Source organism: Phragmites australis, chromosome 14 (assembly GCF_958298935.1).
Source record: "Phragmites australis chromosome 14, lpPhrAust1.1, whole genome shotgun sequence".
Lineage (NCBI taxonomy): Eukaryota > Viridiplantae > Streptophyta > Magnoliopsida > Poales > Poaceae > Phragmites > Phragmites australis.
In genome coordinates, this window is record NC_084934.1 from 627018 (window position 1) to 649503 (window position 22486).

General features: G+C 42.7%; 3 protein-coding genes across 3 annotated transcripts; 1 reads left to right on the forward strand and 2 right to left on the reverse strand.

Moving 5' to 3' along the window:
- Positions 1-1264: 1264 nt before the first annotated feature.
- LOC133891328 (pentatricopeptide repeat-containing protein ELI1, chloroplastic-like) lies at positions 1265-3276 on the reverse strand. The gene has a single exon (XM_062332047.1). It carries the CDS (start codon positions 3246-3248, stop codon positions 1380-1382), a length of 1869 nt encoding a protein of 622 aa, XP_062188031.1. The 5' UTR covers positions 3249-3276; the 3' UTR covers positions 1265-1379.
- Positions 3277-5043: 1767 nt separating this feature from the next.
- LOC133891355 (eukaryotic translation initiation factor 5A-like) lies at positions 5044-7841 on the reverse strand. The gene is made up of 6 exons (XM_062332069.1): positions 7615-7841; positions 7355-7496; positions 5858-5980; positions 5708-5764; positions 5533-5607; positions 5044-5437 (listed from the first exon to the last, which is right to left on the reverse strand). Exons 2-6 carry the CDS (start codon positions 7478-7480, stop codon positions 5330-5332), a joined length of 489 nt encoding a protein of 162 aa, XP_062188053.1. The 5' UTR covers positions 7481-7496; positions 7615-7841; the 3' UTR covers positions 5044-5329.
- Positions 7842-17977: 10136 nt separating this feature from the next.
- LOC133890988 (mavicyanin-like) lies at positions 17978-18932 on the forward strand. Its single transcript, XM_062331659.1, has 2 exons — positions 17978-18247; positions 18368-18932. The coding sequence occupies exons 1-2, from the start codon at positions 18073-18075 to the stop codon at positions 18715-18717; spliced, it is 525 nt and encodes a 174-aa protein (XP_062187643.1). The 5' UTR covers positions 17978-18072; the 3' UTR covers positions 18718-18932.
- Positions 18933-22486: the final 3554 nt, after the last annotated feature.

A 22486-nucleotide genomic window follows, 5' to 3' on the forward strand; every position in this document is an offset into this window, starting at 1 on the left:
AAATTTCAGGTTCATGTTTTTAGTTTAACTTTGGTTGCCACTTTTGTTTTTAGAGTTAGATTACTTTCTTTATTTCATATTACTACAAAAACAGATGAAAATAGATATTATTGGCATGCACTTGCCTACTTTGGTCACCATAGCAAGATCATGTTGTCTACCCAGTTGACCATTTCAATTTTGCATGGCACATTTCTTCATTTTTTGTATGCATGTGATTGTTAGATGGCTTGGTAGACGTGTACAATAATAGGCTCAAATCAAGGATCAGTTTAGTTGAGCATGATTGACAATCATATGGTACATAATTTACGTTTTACCTATCGGGAAAATTATCATGTCAAGGAAAGGACAAACAAACATGCACATGAAATTAGTATTATCAAATGATATGAAAACATCCCTTTTTTTCCTCTTCCTATGATCTGTTGCAGAATGACAAAAATTAGCTGATTGATGTTTTCTTTGCACCCCAATTCAGCAAGCCGCTGGTACTCAAATATGAAGGAAGGTGCGTCAAGGCTGTCCCCAAAAGGACATCCGAAGCATCGAGTTGGGCAAGTGCTCTTCTTTGCCGTTTGTGTCATTATTCACTTTCGTTCCAATACAAAGTTATAGGATGTTTATGGGCGTCATGTAGGGAGTGGATGCAGATTTACGAGACATTGGTATGATAGTTTTTATCATTTATAGTATGAGTTTTTTTTCCCTGCTAGTTACATTCCTGCAACTATGGATTACAATTTTTATCTATAAGTAATTATTATTCTATATGGATAGCATTTGGTTGCTAGACTCCTAAACCTAAGCTGCACTTCATTTCTCAGTTCTTCCTTGGCCATGTGAAGTGGGCATTGTGAATGTACAATTTTTATGATTTTTTCAGGTTGTTGGCTCCTTTGTTATTGGGGACTAAGAGCATATTGAGATGCAAATAGGCCATGCCTATTGAGAGTGATCCCAACTATGTTAACTAGACTATTTAGTTTGCCATACTATGACATAGTGCCACTGCTAGTATTGATGTAATATATCTTCCTCTCATTTGTATCAACATGGATTAAATATTTGTGTTGCAAAATCCATTTAAGTTTCTATCTTTCTTCAACTGCTCCTTTTATTATTTAGATGTTTAGGTGTTGCTGTAGATTTATTGATAAAGTACACATGCATTGACTATATTTTTTCAAATCCCCCTGTCCGTAGGCGGCGGGCGAGACTACTCCAGTCTCCACTAGTACTTATTAGACTGTCCAGGTGTAGATGGCATTCCAGATCCCAATTTTGATATCCTGTAGTCTTCCAAAGATTATTACATCTTCTGCAATGAGCAGTAGTAACGGAAATGTCAGTAGCCCTAAGCAAGCTTTCAGACGCCATCACCAGTAATCCCCACAGGAGCAGGACCCATCGACGAAATGGTGGAACCTGCTCCTGTCCCTGAACACAATCTTCCTGCCGGTGATCTTGGATATCAGCTTCAACACCGCATGGCAGTCGGAGCAAGCCCGGAGGTTCTTGACAATCTTGATCGCCGTCCCAGGCGGCGTGCTTATAAGCCCAAATGAAACGGCGAGCTTCTCGCTGTGGACAGCGAGCACCTTCTCCTTCGTCGCCTCATCCAGGTCGTGCAGAACCAGCTCGGTTTGCGGGGCATGCCCATGCTCCTTGGCAAGTCCATTCATCTCTTCTAGCTTGGCATAAATTTCATCGGTGCGGGGGTGGCTCATGTCCCCAGCAACGAACTCGTACACCTGGCGCCCGACCTCGATGGAGCTGCACCCAGGCTCCTTGTGGATGCCGCTAGCCTTCATCATCGACCGCACCCTCCCCACTTCTTGCCACTTTCCAACAGCTGCATAGATGTTGGACAGGAGGATGTACATCCCGGAGTTGGCAAGCCCCCTGGCAACAAGGTAGTCAGCAATCCGCTGGCCTAACGCCAAGTTCTTGTGAAGCCGGCATGCAGCAAGCAGTGACACCCACATGACGGCGTCAGGCTTCATCTTCACGCTCTGGGCAAGATCAAATGCTTCTTCGATGAGCCCCGCTCGACCGAGAAGGTCCACCATGCAACCGTAGTGCTCAATCTTGGGCTCAATACCGTACTCCTGCTCCATGGACTTGAACAACTTGCGGCCTTCAGCAACTAGCCCGGAATGGCTGCAAGCATGGAGCAAACCAATGAAGGTGATATCGGTCGGCAGGAGACCCTGTGCCCGCAACTGAAAGAACATCTCCAGCGCCTCTCTGCTATGCCCGTGCATCGCGTAACCGTTGATCATGGCGTTCCAGGCAACAATGTCTTTGTCGGTGAGGCCATCGAACACGACGACGGCATCCTCCAGGCTCCCACACTTGTAGTACATGTCAATGAGCGCCGTGCCAACTCTGGCATTGAGCCGAGCTCGAGGACTGTTCTTCACGTACGAGTGAAGCCATTTCCCAGACTCTGCTGTGCCGAGCTGCGCCACCGCAGAGAGCGCGAGCACAACCGACACCTCATCGGGCTCGACACCTGATCTCAGCATCCGCCGGAACAACCGGAGAGCCTCATCAGGCCTCCCGTGCTGCGTGTACCCGTCGATCATGGCGTTCCAGCAGATGAAGTCCTTCGTGGGCAACCCGTCGAACAGATTGCGCGCGTCGTCCAGCGCGCCCATCTTGGCGTAGCAGGTGAGCATCGCGGTGACGGACACGACGTGAGGGTCCAGCATCCCGTCGAACAGTGCGCGAGCGGCGGCGGCGTCCCCCGCCCGCGCGTACATGCCGAGGAGCGCAGTGGCGACGTAGGAGTCGGCGGAGAGCGCCAGCTTGAAGGCGTATCCGTGCAGGGCGCGGCCGAGCGCGAGGCCGCTGCACGCGGGTAGGGAGGCGGAGAGGGTGTGCGCGGTGGGGAGGAGGCCCTGGGACAGCATGTCGGAGAGGAGCGCGAGGGCGGCGAGGTGGAGGCCGCGGGAGGAGTGCGCGTGGATGGTGGAGGTATAGAAGACGGCGGTCGGGTCGGGCGTGCGGCGGAGGAGAGCGACGGCGAGGTCGAGGCGGCCGGAGGCGGCGTACGCGCGCTGGAGGCGGAAGTCGACGGCTCGGTCGCGGTCGACGCCGGCGCGGACCGCCGCGGCGTGGAGCTCGGAGGCGCGGCGCGGGCACGCACAGCCCGCGAGGAGCGCCGCCGCGCGGTCGGCCGTGAGGGCGCCATGCTGGCCGCTAGCGCTAGAGTGTCTGGTCGGGGCGGCGGCGGCGGGCATGGCTTATTGTAGCTAGCTTATCTTGGCTGAGCGCAGCAGCAGGAAGCGATTTCGATTTTTATTTGTGTGGAAGGAGCCAAATGATATATATAGAGATAGATACATAGATAGACACACACGGCATGGCAAGTCTGCCTAGACGCACAACAGACTTACATTATACTATTGCGGTCGATCAAACTAGCTAAGTTTTTGTGAGTTAATAAATTAAAAGAGTCAATCCGTTGATATTATAAATGCATTAAATTTTACTTATCAGAGTATGTAATGGAGATTTTTTTTATTCGAATCATTAAAATATCTTTAGAATTATCCGATTTTCGATCCATTCGAAGCATATTGTTGAAAAAGATACGCTTAACAAAATAAGATCTATAGAGACTATATTCTAATGAAGTTTTAGATAGTTATATAGTTACAATATGATACTATTTTTATAGTAACTGATATATTTTGTGGATCGTAACTATACTGTTTTTGGATCGTAACTGGGTCAGTTACGATCAAAAAATAATATAGTTGTGATTCCAAAAATAATATAGTTACGATCATATATATTTGTGGTAACCGATCTATCTTGTAAAGTGTAATTATACTGTTTTTGGGATCGTAACTAAGAGTGCACGCAGAGGTGAACAAGTTACAATCACATATCAAAAATCACATAATTACGACTAAGAAGATATCAAGTTACAACCATATACATTTATAGTAACTATACTACTTTTAGAATCGTAACTCGATGGTAACGCAACAGTGAACTACAATGCAACTAAACATATAATAAATATATATATACCTGCTATTGCTATTTTACACCTTTGATGTAACTTATTATTCTGCATCTAGGATGTATAATAACATTTGTGTGTGTGTATATAGCAGGAAGCGATTCCGATTAATTCATGAGGGTGTGATTGGTTATCTGTATGAGAGCAATCTAGCCTCGCGGATGCATATGATCTCAAGAGAAAAATGTATTTGGTTGTTTATATGTACTGTTCTAACTTAGCCCGACGAATGTAAATATGCACTCGCAGTCTGACCCGATAGATGCATCCGCTCATAGAGTCAGGCCCACTGGTTATTGTCACAAAATCATTTTCATACAAGCAATCAATCACAATCCCAACTCTTGCATTCGCTCGTACAAATTTAAATTCGAGCAACCAAACAGATACTCATTTTAGTATATCCACACAAATATAATCAATAAAACACTTCTATTTTAACAATACATGCAGACAAAACCCATGCGGGCAATGAGTGAACCACTCGCTGACACAAAATTACAGAACAGATAATACGAAAATTCTGAAGTAGAAAAGGAATACACCTAGAGTATTGGAAAAACAAATGGGAATGTTCCTAAGCATTTTGGAAGACCTTGCCTCGATTATACGCAAAGATATGGTAAAGAAAAGAAGAAATGTTAGAGTCGATCTTCAGTGTGCAAAACAGAGAACACCGGAACAACACTCGATTGGATTGGAAGAGTATTTTCTGATGTTTCATTCAGCTCGACAGAAGACAACCACTGCAATGCAGTATGCATCAACAGATGAGCCTACTTTATTTGCTACAAGCTTCACCTTAAGGCCACTACCCCTGTCACTACAATCAAACCTGACAATACATATACAGGCCAAAGTTGAATCCAATCATCCAACAAATCCATATATAAATTGCAATTCGCAAGTATGAGTAAACCAGAGTTGCACCATCCATTCAGTTCAAAAGGATACCAGGAATCAATAACCAAGTACTAAGGAACACCTTGCCAAGAATTCAGGGGTAAAATAAACCAAAGTCACTTCATCGACAGATAACTTAAAGGCTCACTTTATCTCAACTCAGGTTCTTGGCAACTCAGATAACTTAAAAGGTTCACTTTATCTCAACCAGAGTTACACCATCCATTCAGTTCAAAAGGATACCAGGAATCGATAACCAAGTACTAAGGAACACCTTGCCAAGAATTCAGGGGTAAAATAAAACAAAGTCACTTTATCTCAACTCAGGTTCTCAACACTCAGGACTAGACAGCAAGTATCGCAAGCGAACCGCAGGAGCAAATCAGCTTAGCTCTTGCCCCCAATCTCCTTGACAGCACAGATCTGTTCTTCCCCCATGGCGGACATCACAGTCAGGATCATATCCTTTCCTTCTTCATTCAATCCATTCTTGATCTGCGGACAGCAAGTAATGCGTCTAAGAGAGTAGAAACAGAAGCGGTAGAGGCGAAAGCTTGCGCCACCAAACGAGTTTGAGCTAGTGCACACACCTGGGCCTGCAGAACTTCATCAGTGGGAAGCTTCAGGTCATCCTTAGTGTTGCCACTCTCGGTCAAAAGGCTGACCTGTAAAATGCCCTCACTAAGTTATAAAAAGGAAAGCTTTGCTAAAAGAAGACAAAGGAGTAGGAAATGGAAAGAAAGGCCAGGTTGGAAGCAAACGTACAAATCCATCTTCAGAAATGTCAATCAGCTGATATTCAGTGCGAGCAACATGTGGGACCTGTGTGATGCACGCAACAAACGAAAAGTTTATACAAATTGTATGCCATTATAACTGAACAGCAATGTGAAATATGGTCTTCAGACAGCTTACGTCACAGTTGTGGGATGAAGGAACAATATCCTCAAGCTTCTTTCCATTGAAAATGTCAATGCCGACAAAGTGGCACTTGGCATGGCCATGCTTCCCAGTCTTGGAGGTGGAGACCTCAACAACCTACAGCAAATATCAAACCCAAATTATTCTTAGAACAAGACTTGTTTGGATCACACATGAGCACCATGTGAAGAATTGTTGGGTTACAAGTGACAATGAAGCAACCAGATGTACAAAGAAGCAGACGTAAGCAAAATAACCGTTCTAGTTATCATTCAAGTAAGCAAACAGAAAGCAGTAAAAGTAGTGATGCCTAGAATGAAACACTTCTATAATCAAGATCAAGCATGACATTAATGGCAGGAAATGGGAACGATCTATCAACTATCACAACATCTGCAGATTCTCAATTAAAACATAATGGCACATATGGGATGCACACTGCTACAAAAAGCAACTAAACATGATGAAAGGTGTATTGAGCACAAAAGGAGCTCCTTTGCCTAGTAGACACCTGACACAACTATGTGGAAATAGTTGTAGTTAAACCAGCATTGCTGAACTAAACATATCCATCAACTATAATAATAACAACAGCCATATCAACTGCTGCATAAACAGTGCAAGTAATATTGAATTCTTGTAAAACAGAAAAGATCTATCTGCTTTTTTCCAAATAACCTTGCGACATCTTGTTGTCTCATTAATATCCAACTGAAAAATATTCCTAGATTTAACTCTGCAATATTTCAAGATGGTTGTCTAGATGATCCACAATGCCTTTTAGTAACTACGCTCGCTACAGCAGATTAGATAGATATTTAGTAGAATTTCTATCTCCTATTCTATAGGGATCATCTAGAAAGCGGAGAGACTTGGTTCCATTCAGACAGAAAAGCTGACATAGATGTTAAGTGGTGAGAATATCCATAAATAATCAACCAACGCTGACTATAACCCCTAGCCTTCCAAGCTAAGGATGCAGGTTTGATTCCCGCTACCCACTTCACATCATCCTTCTCTTTTTTTTAAAAAAAGATCAACCATGAACCATCATCTTTAACTAAATACATCATTCAGATGGGTGTAGAATATAAGTAGGCATCCAGACCCACAATAGGTGAGCGCCATGTGCTTAAAATAATATCCACTTGGATCAGAAGTCATATGAAATCAAGACAAAATTGAAACTTTGCTGGACGCATCGAAAGATAAAATCTTTATACTACACTGCATTTTGCAACTGTACGGCATACCTATCCATATTCTGCAACGGAATCCTTGTACGGCGAGTCTAGTGGATCTACCACTTTGCAGCATCTCTAAATTCACAACACACAAGCCTCAGGGCTCAGAAATCATTCTAGGCAAAGTACGCACCGGCAAGCCAGTCATTTTTCCAATAGCATAGGCTTAGATAATTAAATAAGTGCAAATCTCAACGAGGCCGATCCCAAGTAGTAGCAGAGACAGAGAGGGATTGAGGAACCGAACCTTGCAAGGACGATTCTTGATGACGATGTATCCGTTCTTGCGGATGGTGCCGGCCTGCTGCGGGTAGGTCTTGGAGGCGCCTGCGTCGGCCTTGGACTCGAAGTGATGCTCCTCCGAGTCCGACATTTCCTCCGAGGGAATCCTAGTAACACAGGAACAGCAGCAAGAAGAGGAACAGCACGGAAAGATGAGAAAAAACAAACAAGCAGCAAGTTGATATTTTTTAAGAGATCTGGATCAAGGAAAGGGTTGCAGCTCACCGGTGGGGGTGGAGGAGGCGAGGAGATGCAACGACAGCAGCAGCCTGTGGTGACGAGGGTTGTTGGTCGCCCACACCGCAGGCGCAGGGCTGCCAAATTTTATCTGACGGGAACAGGATGGATAGGGATTGCCCTCGGGGGTGGATCAGTATGGGCCCGTGGTTGTTATGGAGCCCAGTAGATGATCGTATTTACTCTTCCTCGATCGACTCAAATACGAATAGATTTCACTCGACGAGGTTAGGACCATTGGGATTAGCAGAGGAGGGGTTTCCGGTAAGGATTTATAGCCGCCGAGCTTAGAAATAGGTTCGGGGAGGTAGACAGTTTAGACAATGAGGTGAGCACGGGAGCGACATGATGAGGCGGTGGGGATGTCATCGGCCGCGGTCGAGCGACGGATATTTGGTAGGCTAATGTCGGTGTGGGGTATCAAATCTGCCTTGGTTAGCACGACGGGGCGGCGGAGGCGGATCCGACAGCGGGGACGGTGCCAGGGACGGGAGTAGGCTAGGGTAGGCGGGTGTCGGAGGGTAAACTCCTAAAGCAGGGATTCGGAGGGACCCCTTTGAGATTCGGCAGGGGGATAATTCTGAATCTGTTTTGCGGAGAAATAAATGGGCGTAAATGTGATGGCAGGTGGAATGGAATGATCGGATGCAGAATGCAGTAAATGCACTGGAGGTTTTTAGACAGGTTCGAGCCGCACTGAGCTTAATACCCTACTCCTGTGTGGATGCTATAAATGCACTAAGAATATCTCTTAGGGATGTTGCTGGTTACAAGAATATTTGTCTATCCTAGAGTTTCGGGCTCCCTATTCTTCGATGATCTCAGCTTCTGTACTTGTCCAAGAGTGTTCCCTGTCTTCTGTTCCTTGTCTCTGAATCCCCTTTTCTGTGTCGATCGGCCCTTCCTTAAATACTTTACCGGCGGTAGCGTGCCTAGAAAGGGAGGGCACATGCTTCAAGGCGCCATAAATGGAAAGCAACCATCATGGGCTGCTGCGCGAAGTGACGAGGGGTTGAAAATGCACCCCCGTCCGGTCTCGTTCATCATGATGTCGTTTTGCAACGGGTGCCGCGGAGAGGGTCCACCGGGCAGCCACTGAACGGCCAAGCGTGCCCGCTCAGTCTTGTACGCCTGACACAGCAGGGCGGCAGGCGAGGCACCTTGGGCCTCGCGATGTTATCCCGAGGCGCGCCGGATGACGCGGGATGGGACTCGTGCATTAAATGTCCCCACGCCTCCCTGCCAGGCCGTGGCAGGGACTGACACCGGACGTGGCAGGAGCAGTTGGAAGTGACAGGCCACGCGCCCTCTTAAATGCAGCATCGGGCCTTTCACTGGTTGACACCTCACCACTGGACCTCTGTGGGGGTCACCGGCAAAGGACTTCTTAGGCCGTCGGGGAACCGAGTGCTCGGGGGTCACTGTTCACAGCCCCGAGCACTCTCTCCCGGATATGCCCTTTCTTGGTCCTCGGGGAACCGAGTGCTTGGGGGCCACTGTTCACGGTCCCAAGCACTCTCTCCCGGAATTGACTGTTCAGGTCCTCGGGAAACCGACTGTTCAGGTCCTCGGGGAACCGAGTGCTCGGGGGCCGCTGTTCACAGCCCCGAGCACTCTCTCCCGAAACTAACTTTCTTGGGTCCTCGGGGTACTCGGTGTGCTCGGGGGCCACTGTTCGCAGCCCCGAACACACCCTTCCCGGTACTCGGCTTTTCTGGTTGTCGAGGGACTTGGGTGCTCGGGGGCCACTGTTCACAGCCCCGAGCACTCTCTTCCCAGCACTTGGTCTTCTCGGGTCATCAGGGAACTCGGGCACTCGGCGACCACTGTTCATGGCCCCGAGCACCCTCTCCCGGGACTTAGTCTTCTCGTACCTCGCGGAGATGATCCCCGCGGGAGGGCGTCACGTGGCAAACTGCTGATCTGGCCTCGGGACTCGGGGACCCCTGGTTCTTGTGTCACCGACAGCAGGGGAGCGAGCTATTGCGCGTAAGAGAGAACGAGCGCATCAGGAAGTTGAAGACGATGGATGGATGTTTGGATCATGATCAGATAGTGGAGAGCTGTTGACTGATGCCAATCATTTTTTCACTCGACTAAAATATAGTCGGACCCATAAATGATAGAGCCGAATCCAACAGATGTGTAATAATTATTGAGAAGTCCATCTCCCCTGGATCTCTAGTTTTATAAAAACTACATTTCCTAAAACCAGCATTAGCCTCTCTTTTTTTAGACAACTTTGTTTGTTTCTGGATAAGCAAAAGTGGTCTTCCATAAACCCAACATTTCTTGTTAGGAAAATTGGTTTGGTGGCATCCAAATATCGCTTTTATAGAAATCTACCATTGATCTGAGCCGGTATACTTAAATAGCATCGAAAGATCGTGTCGATAAGAGATCTACCATTCTGTCAAAAACAGTTACGCTTTTCTTGTTTTCCCATTTTTCTTTTCAGGTTGGTGCAGGTGATACACCATCTTCACCCTTGGTGCTTCTAAACCTATGCTGAAAGGGCTTATTTGGTCACCAGAGTTCAGCCACAGAACAGCTGCCACCTCCCTGGAGCTTTGCTACTTGCTGTTGCTGCCACCTCCCTGGAGCTCCCCTTCTTGCTGCTGCCGCCACCTCCATGGTCCTCCTGCCGCCACCTCCCTGGTCATCCACTTCCTACTGCTACTGCCACCTCCCTAGTCCCACTGCCGCCACCTCTCTGGAGATCCCCTTCTCGTTGCTGCTACTCCAAATCGACACCACCAACCTGGTAAGGCACTCCTGATCCGCATCTTTCTCAAAATCGAAAGTTCATAACTCTGCATTCCTCTTGTTTGTAACCCTAGGTTTTGATTTGGTTCAGATGCAGTTGATGTAACCTGATGCCGCTATGGATTTAAGGTTGCCTCGCTGAAATGGACCTTCTTGAGCCTCAAGAAGGGTAAGAATTAAATGCATTTGTGGCTGTCTTTTTCCCCTTTTTCTGTTGGAATCCCTTTTATGTTATTTGAACCTACTATGAATTGCTTGCGATGAGAGAGAAGATGAGGTGTTGCTCAGATTTGGGGAAGCGAAGCTGTTGAAATATTTGTTAACTTCATAACCGTGGTATTTCAGAGTGCATCCAAAGAACACATGTAGGGTAGAGGTTACAGTGAATGCATATCGTAGCATGATTGATGGCAGGAGGAAGTACACAAAAAGCTCTACTATCGGTTGGACAGTGGACTTAGAGGAATATGCCATCGTCGAATTGTTGAAGGATTTGAAAGATCCTCACTACAAGTGGGCAGATTATCAGGAGGTAGAATTTCGGTATGTAGGCGAAGACAAGCAATCTATTAAGTTCTGCACTGACACTGAGCTTCTTTGCTTGCTTCGGGCTTTAAAAAAGTGATGTTTGACATAAAAGTTTTTCGAGAACAGACTAGTAATGACACACAAGTAGTGTTATATAGTGAAGCTGCATTGGACACCCAGATTGTTGTTGATGATGATCACATTGAACAAGGCCTTGAGCTTTTGGATGAACCCCTTTTTGTCAGGCTATAGCAGGGCCAGCTGGAGTAGAGGAAGAAGAAAATAAGCACTATATGATAGCAGGTGTGGGTCTTGATGGAGATGAGCCAGCTGGAGCTGATGAAGAATGGAGATACTTTAAGAAGGGTAAGAAGAAAGGTCCTAAGAATGTGCCGGAACAAGTATAAGACCAAGCAAATCCCTTGCCTGAAAATGTTCAATATCATGATCATGAAAGTGTGCCAGACGATGAGGCTATTATTATTACTTCATCAAATATGCCTATCACAACCTATGGCAGGGATGACCCAAAAATAATGAAAGGGTCCACATTTGTGAACAAAGATGCATTTATCAGGATTTTTAAGCAGTTTTGCATCAAAAATGAATTGAGACACAACTGAAGCATAGTGATCCAAATAGGTATAGGAAAAAATGCAAATATCTAGGCTGCAAGTGGAGAGTGTATGCAAAGAAACTACTTGGTTGTGACACACTCATAGTATATCAATTATTTAATATTGTATTACTTACTTTTTATTTCTTTACAGTTCAATTAATTCTGGTATTTTTTGCAGGTTGTGAACATTGGTCTTGCACATGAGTGTACAAGCACTAGGCCTTAAGCATCAAACACTCTCTAATATTGTGCTTAATCGTCTTGGATAATCATTTTAAGCACTTTGATGACTTGGATGTCTTCTGAAGTGTATATGAGCTTCCTCTAGACTCCATCAGCATGTCACACCTTCAAATGACTGATTGGAGGGGTATTCATAGCCTCAAATCTGCCAACTAGCTATTTTTCCAACGGCTCAGAAAAGTTGTTAACACCGGATGATTCACTGAGAATAGTAGTACTAACACCATATCATCCGATGAGTACAACCTCAAAAACTAGCCGTTGGAACTCCACTCAATATATCTGTGAATACCAAACACTCTGGTATGCCTTCAAATCTATCACCGGACCTTCTGGTTAGTTATCTTGAGCCATCCGAACTTTTGCAATCTCTTTGTGTAAAATGCTTCGGTGCATTCATCTTCAAAGCACCGGACCTTCAAGTGGGTTGTTCTTCATTCTTCAACACTTACAGTCGCCTCTGAAGAAATGCTACGGTGTTATACTCTGGTGTGCACAAATTAGGCCCTGGACTATCCGGTGAGTTGATCTTTAGTTTTCCGCACTTGCATTCTTCTCTGCAAGAAATACTCCAATGTTATCCAGTGCAGATCCCCAGGCTATCCGGTGAGGTCCTCAGTCTTCTCCCTCTTTGTCAGAAATACTCCGATGAGTTCAACACACAGAGTAACATACCATCCGGTGAAGTCATCAGCATTCACTTTACCTCTGGACAAAATACTTTGGTGAATTCAACCCCTCTGCACCGGACTTTCCAATAGGGCAAATCTTTCTAGGATTTTTTCAATTAAATCAAACTTTATCCCGACTGCGGTGTCTTCTTGATGTATTACATCCATTAGACCTACTAACATATATTATTGATAAACATATTAGTCCAATAACTATGTTAATCATTAAAATCACAATCATAACCTAATAGTACTATTTTCGCTACAATCTCCTATGCTTATATTGTTCCATAGTGTGTGTATGTGTGTATATATACATACATATATGTGTGTATATATATGTGTGTGAGATTAGTGCCATATAAAAACTAAATAACTTAAATATTTAATTGGCATACAAGCTTATTTTATCTACTATATATGTTTCGAGTATTATGTCTTTTTTCGAAACAAATTTCAGTATTAATTATCATCAAGTATAATTTATTACACATGGTCATTGTGAATGCATCTAAACGAAATATTTTTTTTTCAAACTTCGTCAATTTTAAAGCGTTTATCCTTAATGGTGATAATTTATATTACATTGCTCTGCTTTTTATTAATCTGAGCTCTAATTATTCTCCGTTGTAGATATTTTTTTAACAATTTCTATAGTAAGTCAATATCGAATTAGAAAAAGTAATATCGAGATGTTAAATAGGTAGGTATCATTATTAATTATAGGAAAGATGGTATATTTATTAATGTAAGAACATTTGTGTATAATTAAGAAAACAATTGTTTTAAACTGATCATGGAACATTGATTCATTATAACACCTATATTTTATTTTTCTAAAAATAGAAAATATATTAATCAATATTAAGAGAAAATTATATTTTTTACCAAAATCAATTTAATAGCTTATAAAACTAATTTAAATTTGTCTCTCCTCACCCCTTTTCATTCAATCCTACTCCGTCTCTAGAAACAGATAGCCAAGGGATGCAGCAGCAGCCACCGACGAGGTCGACGGCCATGCGCGTGACGTGGCAGCAGGAACCGATGAGGTCAGCGAGGGAGCAGCCATGAACTTGCCTTCTCCATTTGTTGGATTTGATGGTAGACGACGACGTGCTCAGCTGTGTGTAATCGAGATTCGAGAGGCGTCCTGAACAAAAAAAAGAAACAGATTTGCACTTGCGCGAGGAGGAAGACAAATCCTTTCTCTCCTCTGCAATGGTCGATGAGACCAGAAGAAAGATGACGGAATAGGGGAGAGACAGAGGTGCGTACTCGGTCGTAAGCCGTTCATGAATTTGTATTTTATTTCCTGTTGTGAGAGGGTGTTCTTGAATCCTGTTAACTAAACCAGACAGTAGTTTAGTAAAACTCATTTTCAATCCGTATGACCCAAACGAAATATTCAATAAACCCACGCTAACAGAATAACTCCTTAAAGTATGTGGTGCTATGTGGCTACCCTTATCCGCTCGGGTCGTTTCCAGCTACAGTAGCATGAGGCGATCTTAGAGTGATTTTTTACGATCTTCCGTCAATCTGGTCGGTCCTTTTCCCTCGACGGACTCTCAAGCCTTAGAGGGGAGGGGAACTGACATATTGATATCCAACGAAGCTTGTTCATTAGTTAGTAGTTGTAAAGCATGGTAGGTTCCTTATGGTTTCGTCGATGATGAAGTCATGCAACCTTTTGCTTCTCCAAGCTATCTCTGGTGAAGTCATCATCTTCAGGCTCCAACGAGGACTATGCAAGGTAGTTCGTGTATGTATATTGTGTTTGAGTGGGATGCTCGTCATCTCCTGTCTGATCAATCTGAGTGCTTGAGTCGTCAGATCTGAGTCCAGTAATGGTCGGGTTTCCTAGATCTCCATCTTTGACATAGCTAATTGTGAAGTGCTAGGTCTGGGTTACCTCCACTCAATCCGACTATGAGGCTACGAATGCTCCCCATCTACTTCAAATGCGCCCTGAATTTAGTTATCGATGCTCCCCATCTACTTCAAATGCGCCCTGAATTTGGTTTTGAGACGTTAGAACATGCGGCGTTCCGAGGTTTAGGTCTCCTTTTCGGATTGGGTGGCACTACGTAAGAAACTAGTAAAGAAAACATCATATTAGTTACAGTTGCTTAATACGCGTCCAATAAAAATACGTCAATAATGTGCCTTCTGATCGGGACCAAATATAGACCTGTCACTAATAAATGATCATTAGTGATGGGTCGTAACATGACCCGTCACTGATGATAATAGTGACGGGTCAAGTTGTGACCTGCCACTAATGGGTCTAGGACGATTCGTCACTGATGATCCACTTATCAGTGATGAATTGTCCTATACCAGTTATTAGTGATAGATCAACTTGTAATCCGCCACTAATGACCAACTCCAGTCATTAATGACGGTATTCGTAAATATTTTTATTTTTATTTTATTTTTCTCTTATTTTTTCTCACCTCGACAGTACTAGAATAGGAACTATTTTATATTTCTGGTCAAGTTTGATGTAAGGTGTGACGGCTATAGACACAAACGTGTGTTTCAAAAATGGTGCAGAAACTTCGGAGGGTGAGAACTCAATCTTCTAAGCCATTTTTAGCCTTGAAAAATTTTCTAAACCTGACAAAATGAGGGAGGAACGAATGTGACTTTTTCTGTAGATGTCCGTAGAGTAAAAAAAATATCAAAATCGTAGTCTATATGTAAAAGTTATGCCCATTTTACCAAATGCACTCTGTGTCACCTATCAAATTATAACCCTCGATGAAATTTGATAAAATTAGTCATTAGTGATGGGTTATGGTTATAACGCTTTACTAATGACCTTTGGCAAAGAAGTTTAAAAGGATAAAATATCCGGTTTCTATCACAACTACGTGATAGCAAAGGGGGTAAGATGGTTACACGCGTGAGGAGGGGGTCGTGGGCTCGATTCCCATGAAACGCAAACTTGAAGACAATGTGAAACAAGCGTGTCTTGTGAGTTATATGAGATGGACCTGTGTTGGAATGGCTCGGGTGAAAAAAATATTTTTTTGACTTTTTTTTAAAACAAAAAATGTTTATCGGTCATTACAGACGGGTCAAGATTACAACCCATCACTAATGTTCAGTCAATAGTGACGGGTCATAGTTACAACTCATCACTAATAACTAAATATTAATGATAGGTCATAGTCATCACCCGTCACTAATGACCTATCATTATTGACACGATAAGAGTGACGGGTACCAGACCCGTCACTAATACTGGTTATCACCCGTCGCTAATGATTTTTTTTTTACATAGCGTGGGTAACATGCACTTTGGCGTCTTTTGATGCTCGGCTCACTTTTGCAACAACGTGCCAATCGGGAGAGTTGGCCAGAGCTAACGAAGAAGAAGACTAGAAAATGTAATTTTTTTTTTTTTTGCATTTTGTTCTTTTCTCATGGTCCTATATGTAAAAGGGATGTAAATTTTAATATAATCCCCATACTTTCGAAAATAAGAATAACTCTTAAAGTGTTTTCCGTAAACTACTTATAAAACATGTTTTATGAGAACTAGTTTATTTTCTATTGATTCAAACAATCACTGAGCGAGACTGACTCGGCCACATAGGAGGACAGAGAGGGAGAGATAGAGAAGGAGAGATCCTAACCGCTGACAACATGAAATCCAACAATAATATTCAAACCCATATGTTTGTGTTGTGTTGATTTGTGTTGATTCGAGAGATAGAGGGAGAGATATCCTAAACCACTGGAACTTAAAACCCAGCAATAATCTTCAAACCCAAGCCTGATTTACAGAAGCGGCATTGTGCACTATGTCAACATGAAGCTATCCGATCAAGAAAAAACGGTTAGGGTGTTATTAACTGCCTGTATAGATTTTACCTGTATAGATCGTATATATAGACTGAGTGGAAGCAGGTTGAGCGAAATCATATTTATTGAAAAGAAGAATGTTTTATGGTTGTATCTATCTAGATAAACTGTGTTGAATTTATGTTTGGTTGACCGAATCAGAGACATCATTAATGGATACAAGAGTTGAGAATGTGATTGATTACTCGTATAAAGATAATTTTATGATACTGATAAGTGAATCTACCTGTATGAGCGGATGCATACGTCAGTATCCGTCAAACTAGACTGCGAAGATAAGTTTAAATCAAGCTTTTCTCTTCTCTTGGATCAGACTATGAACGTATATTAACCTTTACTAAGACAGATTAGAATAATATATACAGACAAACAAATATTTTTTTTTTAAAAAAAAATAGACCCTTAGATCACGAATGAGCAGGCACTCGGATCAGGTCCTTGCACGCTCACATGACGGAGAGAGTACATACAGGGCCTTTGGAAGCTAGCATGTGCGTGCTGAGAGAGAAAGGAAATGTGTTGCCGTAAAGGAGAAAGAAAACGGGTCGTGGTTAAAAGAAAATGTGATAAAAGAGAAAAGAGGGCAAAGGAGCTCACATCACATGGAAGAAAGCAGATTGAGAGATGAGTAGCAACCACATTTTTTGCTGCTAGACTTCAGTGGCATTGTCGGAAATAAAGGAGCAGTGGCCTCCTCACACTCGCCTTCTCTTGACCCGGATCTTCTCCTCTACTATATTGTTAAGATAAGAAGCATTCTATCTACTAGGAGTAATTAATTGTGGAGATCTATAAATCATGTATAAATCTGGTTTGGGTGAGTCTAGTATTTTATTTAAAATACTTTATAACTAATACATATAATTGTTGCATAGATAACTGCGTGTAGACATCCTCGAGGGTACCAGCTCACCCGGATTTGAGCGTTGCTGGCACATGTGCTCACCGCTCTTTCTTACACAATGGTTGCATAAAAGTCTATGTTGGTTTGGAGATGAACATACACTCCATGTCCCATCATATGTATATATATAATTCGCAATAATCGAACAATGATTAGAGCAATCGCATAGCACTCACTATTTTCAGATTACTAGCTGATGCAAGATTACTCCATCAATTCAATTCCTAGCTGGTTATACTCGAAAAGCTGTGCATCATTCGCCACTCCTATTTAATATATAAAGTAGTATATATTTTAATTATAACGTGATTACTATAGATCGAGTAGAAAGTACCTACGAGTTTTTTTATTTAATAAATAAATAAATACTGCCATGCCTCTAGAGGAGAGGACTGTTGGCCAGACCGAGCAATTATTCATTATGGTGGCAGACGAAGGAGACGACAGACAAACAGGGTCCAGGGGTCCAGGCCTTTGTCTTCGGTTTAGACTATCTCCCGTCATTTTTTCTTTATTTTTTTTCTGATTTCCTTTTTTATTTTTATTCTCTTTATTTTCTATAGTTTTTTTCCGAAAGAATTTGTAAAAAGAAATGTGAGAATCCTGTTTTGGATAGAATAATCTGAAAAATCTTGTTGTAAAAAAAATTATAAAAATAAACTGTTAAAACGTTGAATTAAACGAAAATCCTTTTATTCAAGGATTCTGAATGTAAAAGAAATTGTTGGGCATGCCCTTAAGGCCACCAACTCTGCTCGTTTCACTCTTCCCTCCTCCAGCTCAGCTCCATATCCCATCCCTTCCCAACTAGATTAACTCGCACACACAGACCAGCAATAATGGAGATGCGGCTGATGCTGGCCCTCCTTCTCATCGCCGTGGTGGCGTCGCAGCTGCCGTCGGCGGCGGTGGCGGCCAACTACACGGTGGGCGACGACAAGGGGTGGAACCCGGACGTGGACTACACCGCCTGGGTCAAGAAGCACAAGCCCTTCTACAAGGGCGACTGGCTGCGTATGTGCTCTCCTCTTCTTCTCATCCCATCTCCTCTCTCTCTTCTTCTTCTTCCTCTTGTCGGCTGACCTGACCATGGAACAAAAAAATGCATGCGATGCGATGCGATGCGATGTGCAGTGTTCGAGTACCAGAACGGCCGCTCCGACGTGGTGCAGGTGGACGAGGTCGGGTACGACAAGTGCGACAAGGCCAACGCGCTGAGCAGCTACAGCAAGGGCCACAGCTACGCCTTCCAGCTCAAGGAGGCCAAGGACTACTACTTCATCTGCAGCTACGGATACTGCTACTCCGGCATGAAGCTTCACCTCACCGCAAAGAGCAGCAGCTCCAAGTCCTCACCCGACTCCTCCTCCTCCTCCTCGACGTCCAAGTCCAAATCCAACGCCGCGCCGCCGTCCCTCCTCGCCGCCACTCCCTACGCTGCAGCTGCCGGCGTTGCTGCCCTGCTTCTCCACAGGATGTTCTGATCCATCCATCGATCAAACATTGGCTCGGTTCCAAAAATTGGCTCAGAATCGGATCCTCAGTTTCTTCTTGGCTCTGGCTAATTTTGGTACGGTCTTGCTTGATTTATGTTTCCTTTTTCTCACATCTCTTTCCGTGTGGTGCTACTCTAGTTGAGGTTGCAAAGATTGTGCAAGTGTGAAGCAATTTAGATCAATACATTATTACCATTTCTCGAGTGCAAGTTACTTCGAAAATGCATCATCTGCAGATTGAGATATTTGAGATGCAGACGCAAGTAGAGGCCGCTTTATTGGTAGTAGAGCTCTTTGTGATCTAAATTTTTTTTAAAGAGTAATTGAAGGAAGTAAATCAGGATGCTTTTTTCAATTTATCAATTTTAGTTCATTTTAAATAATCACATTCTCATATTACCTGATTTTAGGTGAGAAACTGTTTAAAAACTCTGACAAACTGACCTAACATGCAAGCACGCCCATGTGACTGCTTTGTTTACAGTCGAGTCAAGCAGAACCAGTACCGACCATTTTTTTTTTTTTTGGCACCAACACCTTTCAAATAAGATGAATCTGGTAGAGTAAGAAAAGATTCCGGTACCGACCAAAATGTTACAGATTGGTTATCCTAATTGGAGAGAGATGAAAAGTGCAGCTGTTTGTGTTTGGTACTGCACACATGCAGAGGACGGTGTAGAAGCGGGCGGGCCAGATCTGGTCGCCCCCAGATCCGGCGACGTTGAGGTGGTCGTCCCCAGATCCGGCGGGGAGGAGGAAGGCTACAGATCCCAGGGGACCAGCTCTTCAATGCACTGCCAATCTGCGTCCGACTTATAGAAAATGCGAGAAATGAAGACAAAACTAGACGTCTGTTTTCGAAACTGACAAGAATAACCTGCTTAGGCCAACATAGCTGGCTTCGTAGCTATTAATTAGGTGTCTATTTAAGTTATTTAAAGATTAGAAAGACGAAGTTTGTTTTTTTAAAAAACTTGCCTTTTAAACATCTTAGATGATTGTGAGATAATAAATTATTTTAAAAGATATTAAGAAATAAGTAACACACATGTATATATTAGAAGCTTATTTTTAAACTTAATTTCTTACTCGCTCTTTCCTCTGAAATATCATCTTAAGAAATAAATTATTAAGAGTGAGCTTAGTGCATGACTGTTAAATGCGTGGGGGCCTGGGTGAAGCTGACATGGTGTTGCCGGCCACATGGATTTCCGAACGACAGGTTGGTTTTTGTGCAAATACTTTTGTTTCTTACAAGTTGCAACGTTAATGTTTTGTTCAACATTGAAATTTTAATTTTGGAGTCATTTTAGGTCAATATTTTTTTAAAATATGTGATGAATCTTGTAAAAAAAAAAGGTAAAATGCAAAGAAGTGTTTTCCTTGTAGCCGAGCATCAATATGAAATTCCAAGGAGGATTTCTACTCTAAAACTAGGTTAAAATATTTTAATCATTAATTTGCACAATTTTTTAATTGAAACCTGACAGTTCTATTGATAAATGAAATAAGAAACTATACCACACGTAGGACATGGTCGAGTATAAGTGTTTATCTGTATATATTCGCTCGAACCCTAGGCGACAAATATCTATCGCCTTGTGAGTGGGCGACTTATTTAAATGATGCCATTCATCAGGGCGATGAGTGTCTATCTTGTCAATTTTGAAAATGACTACTTAGTTTTGTGTTTTTATTAAATAAAAAATATATTAAAAAATCAAGAAAAATCCGTCCTCTCCTCTTAAAAGAAGTTCCAACAACCTCCTATGGTGGTGGAGAAGAGGGCAATTGGAAGAAGGAGATGGATAGGAGGGATGAAAAGGAACGATACTAGAATATTGAGGCAACTAATTCTATCGTGTCTTTTTCATGGAAGAAGAATAATTGTTGTGAGGCGTTTTTTGCAGTTTAGTCTTAAAATCGTGGAAGGATAGAGTGCACGTAACATCATCGCAAAGCTAGCATCGAGGCAAAACTAAGTCGTAAAGAAGCCACGGCCGTACGATGTCCGGAGCAAAAAATAGATCAAAATGTCTTGGTAGTAGGTAAAAGGCCATTGGAAGATAGAGGTATTTTGGAAACAAGTAAATTTAAGAGCTAAGTTAACTCTCTAGGTCTATAAATAGAGAGATAGAGTTGCAGGGAAGGCTTGAGCTAGCTACTTATGTTTGTGTGCTAGGTTTTTTAGATTAAGGAGGGATGAGAGCTTAGTCTTTGTAATATGTGAGAATTTTTTATGAGAAATTTATCTTTGTAATCTGCCAAAGGGGTCGTTTTTCTGAGATTAATGAAGAGAGTGTTTTTGCATATACTTAAGTTCATCACCTTTTGGTCTCCTATTTTTGGCTCTCATGTTTTGGTGCAAATTTTTGAAGTTTTCTTATTGATTTTCGTTTTACTTGAAAGCTCCTCCTTTTGAATCATGTAAGATATGTTCTTCTTATGGTTAGAGAGTTAATTATCTCATATAAGTTGGTCTTAAACTATCCTAACTCTCTAGATTCTTTAACTTGAAGAATCCCTTCTTTCAGTGACTAGTTCTTTTGTGTTTAAGGAGTTTTTCTTCAAATTGTTTGATTCATTGCACTATAACTCTTAATATGATCTTAACTGGAATCTAGAGTTTACATTCATCTAAGAGGAACACTGGTTTTGGAAGTCTTGCAATATGTTCTTGTCTCTCTTGCTTCCGTATGTGATTTTGAGATACATTGGGTTTAAAAATAGGAGAAGAATATCAATTTCAAAAGAAATTTGCTAAGACGCCTATTCACCCTCCTCTAGTCGCTAATCTTGATCCTACAATTTCTAAATTCAAACCTTGAATTAAATTGAGCAATTGCATTTATGGTTTCTTGCTGTTATTGGTTCTTTGAGCGATGATTCGAATTTTATTGTCTCTCAAATTGGAACCCCTATCTTAGTTTAAAATTCAACTGAACCTGAATCAGATCTTTATATCCATGACAATCCTTCTTAAATTTAAGGTAGAGATCCTTTCTTAGAATTTTAATCTTCCAAGTCTACCGTCCAAATCGAACCCTGTTAAATCTCTAGATCTTTCTTTAGTTTGGTTCTTAGCCAAATTCATATTCATTCAAATTCCCGTTGGATTTGTATTCGAATACAAATTTCGGATCGTTCGAGAAATAGATTAGATACACTTTAAATCAATCCTTTAGTTATATTCAATTTCTACCCAACTTCAATTCAATCAGGATTCGAGTTTGGATCTCATAAATTAATTCGTTGATCCAAAGAATACCAAAATTCAATTTGAACTATCCCTAACCCAATTGAGATTCAAGTTATACAATTGAATTATCCCAAACATATTTCTATATCATTTTCCCCCTTTTTCCTTGTTTTCAAGTCCAATCTAGCAGCAGCTCACCGATGCTGACAAGCGGGACCCACCGAGCAGAACCGCCATCCATTTCCCGCTCATCCCTAAACCGAATGAACTGCACCGCTCAACTCCTGATGTTGTCGCAATCATGCCACCGGTCAGCTCCGCCTGCCACCTCCCCCCCTCACAACACCCCACCTTCTCTTCCCCTGCTCTTTCTCACGGGAGTAGCAAAAGCCGACCATCGCCACTCTGCTCTCCTCCTCCGATCCCACGCCATGCATGCTCTTCATTCCTATCTTCTTCCCCAAAGGAGAGAGCAACAACAGCTCCATCACAATCGCGCTGAGCACTAACGCCGCCTTGTTTCCCTCCTTCCTCCTCTATCCACTCTGGCACACGCAC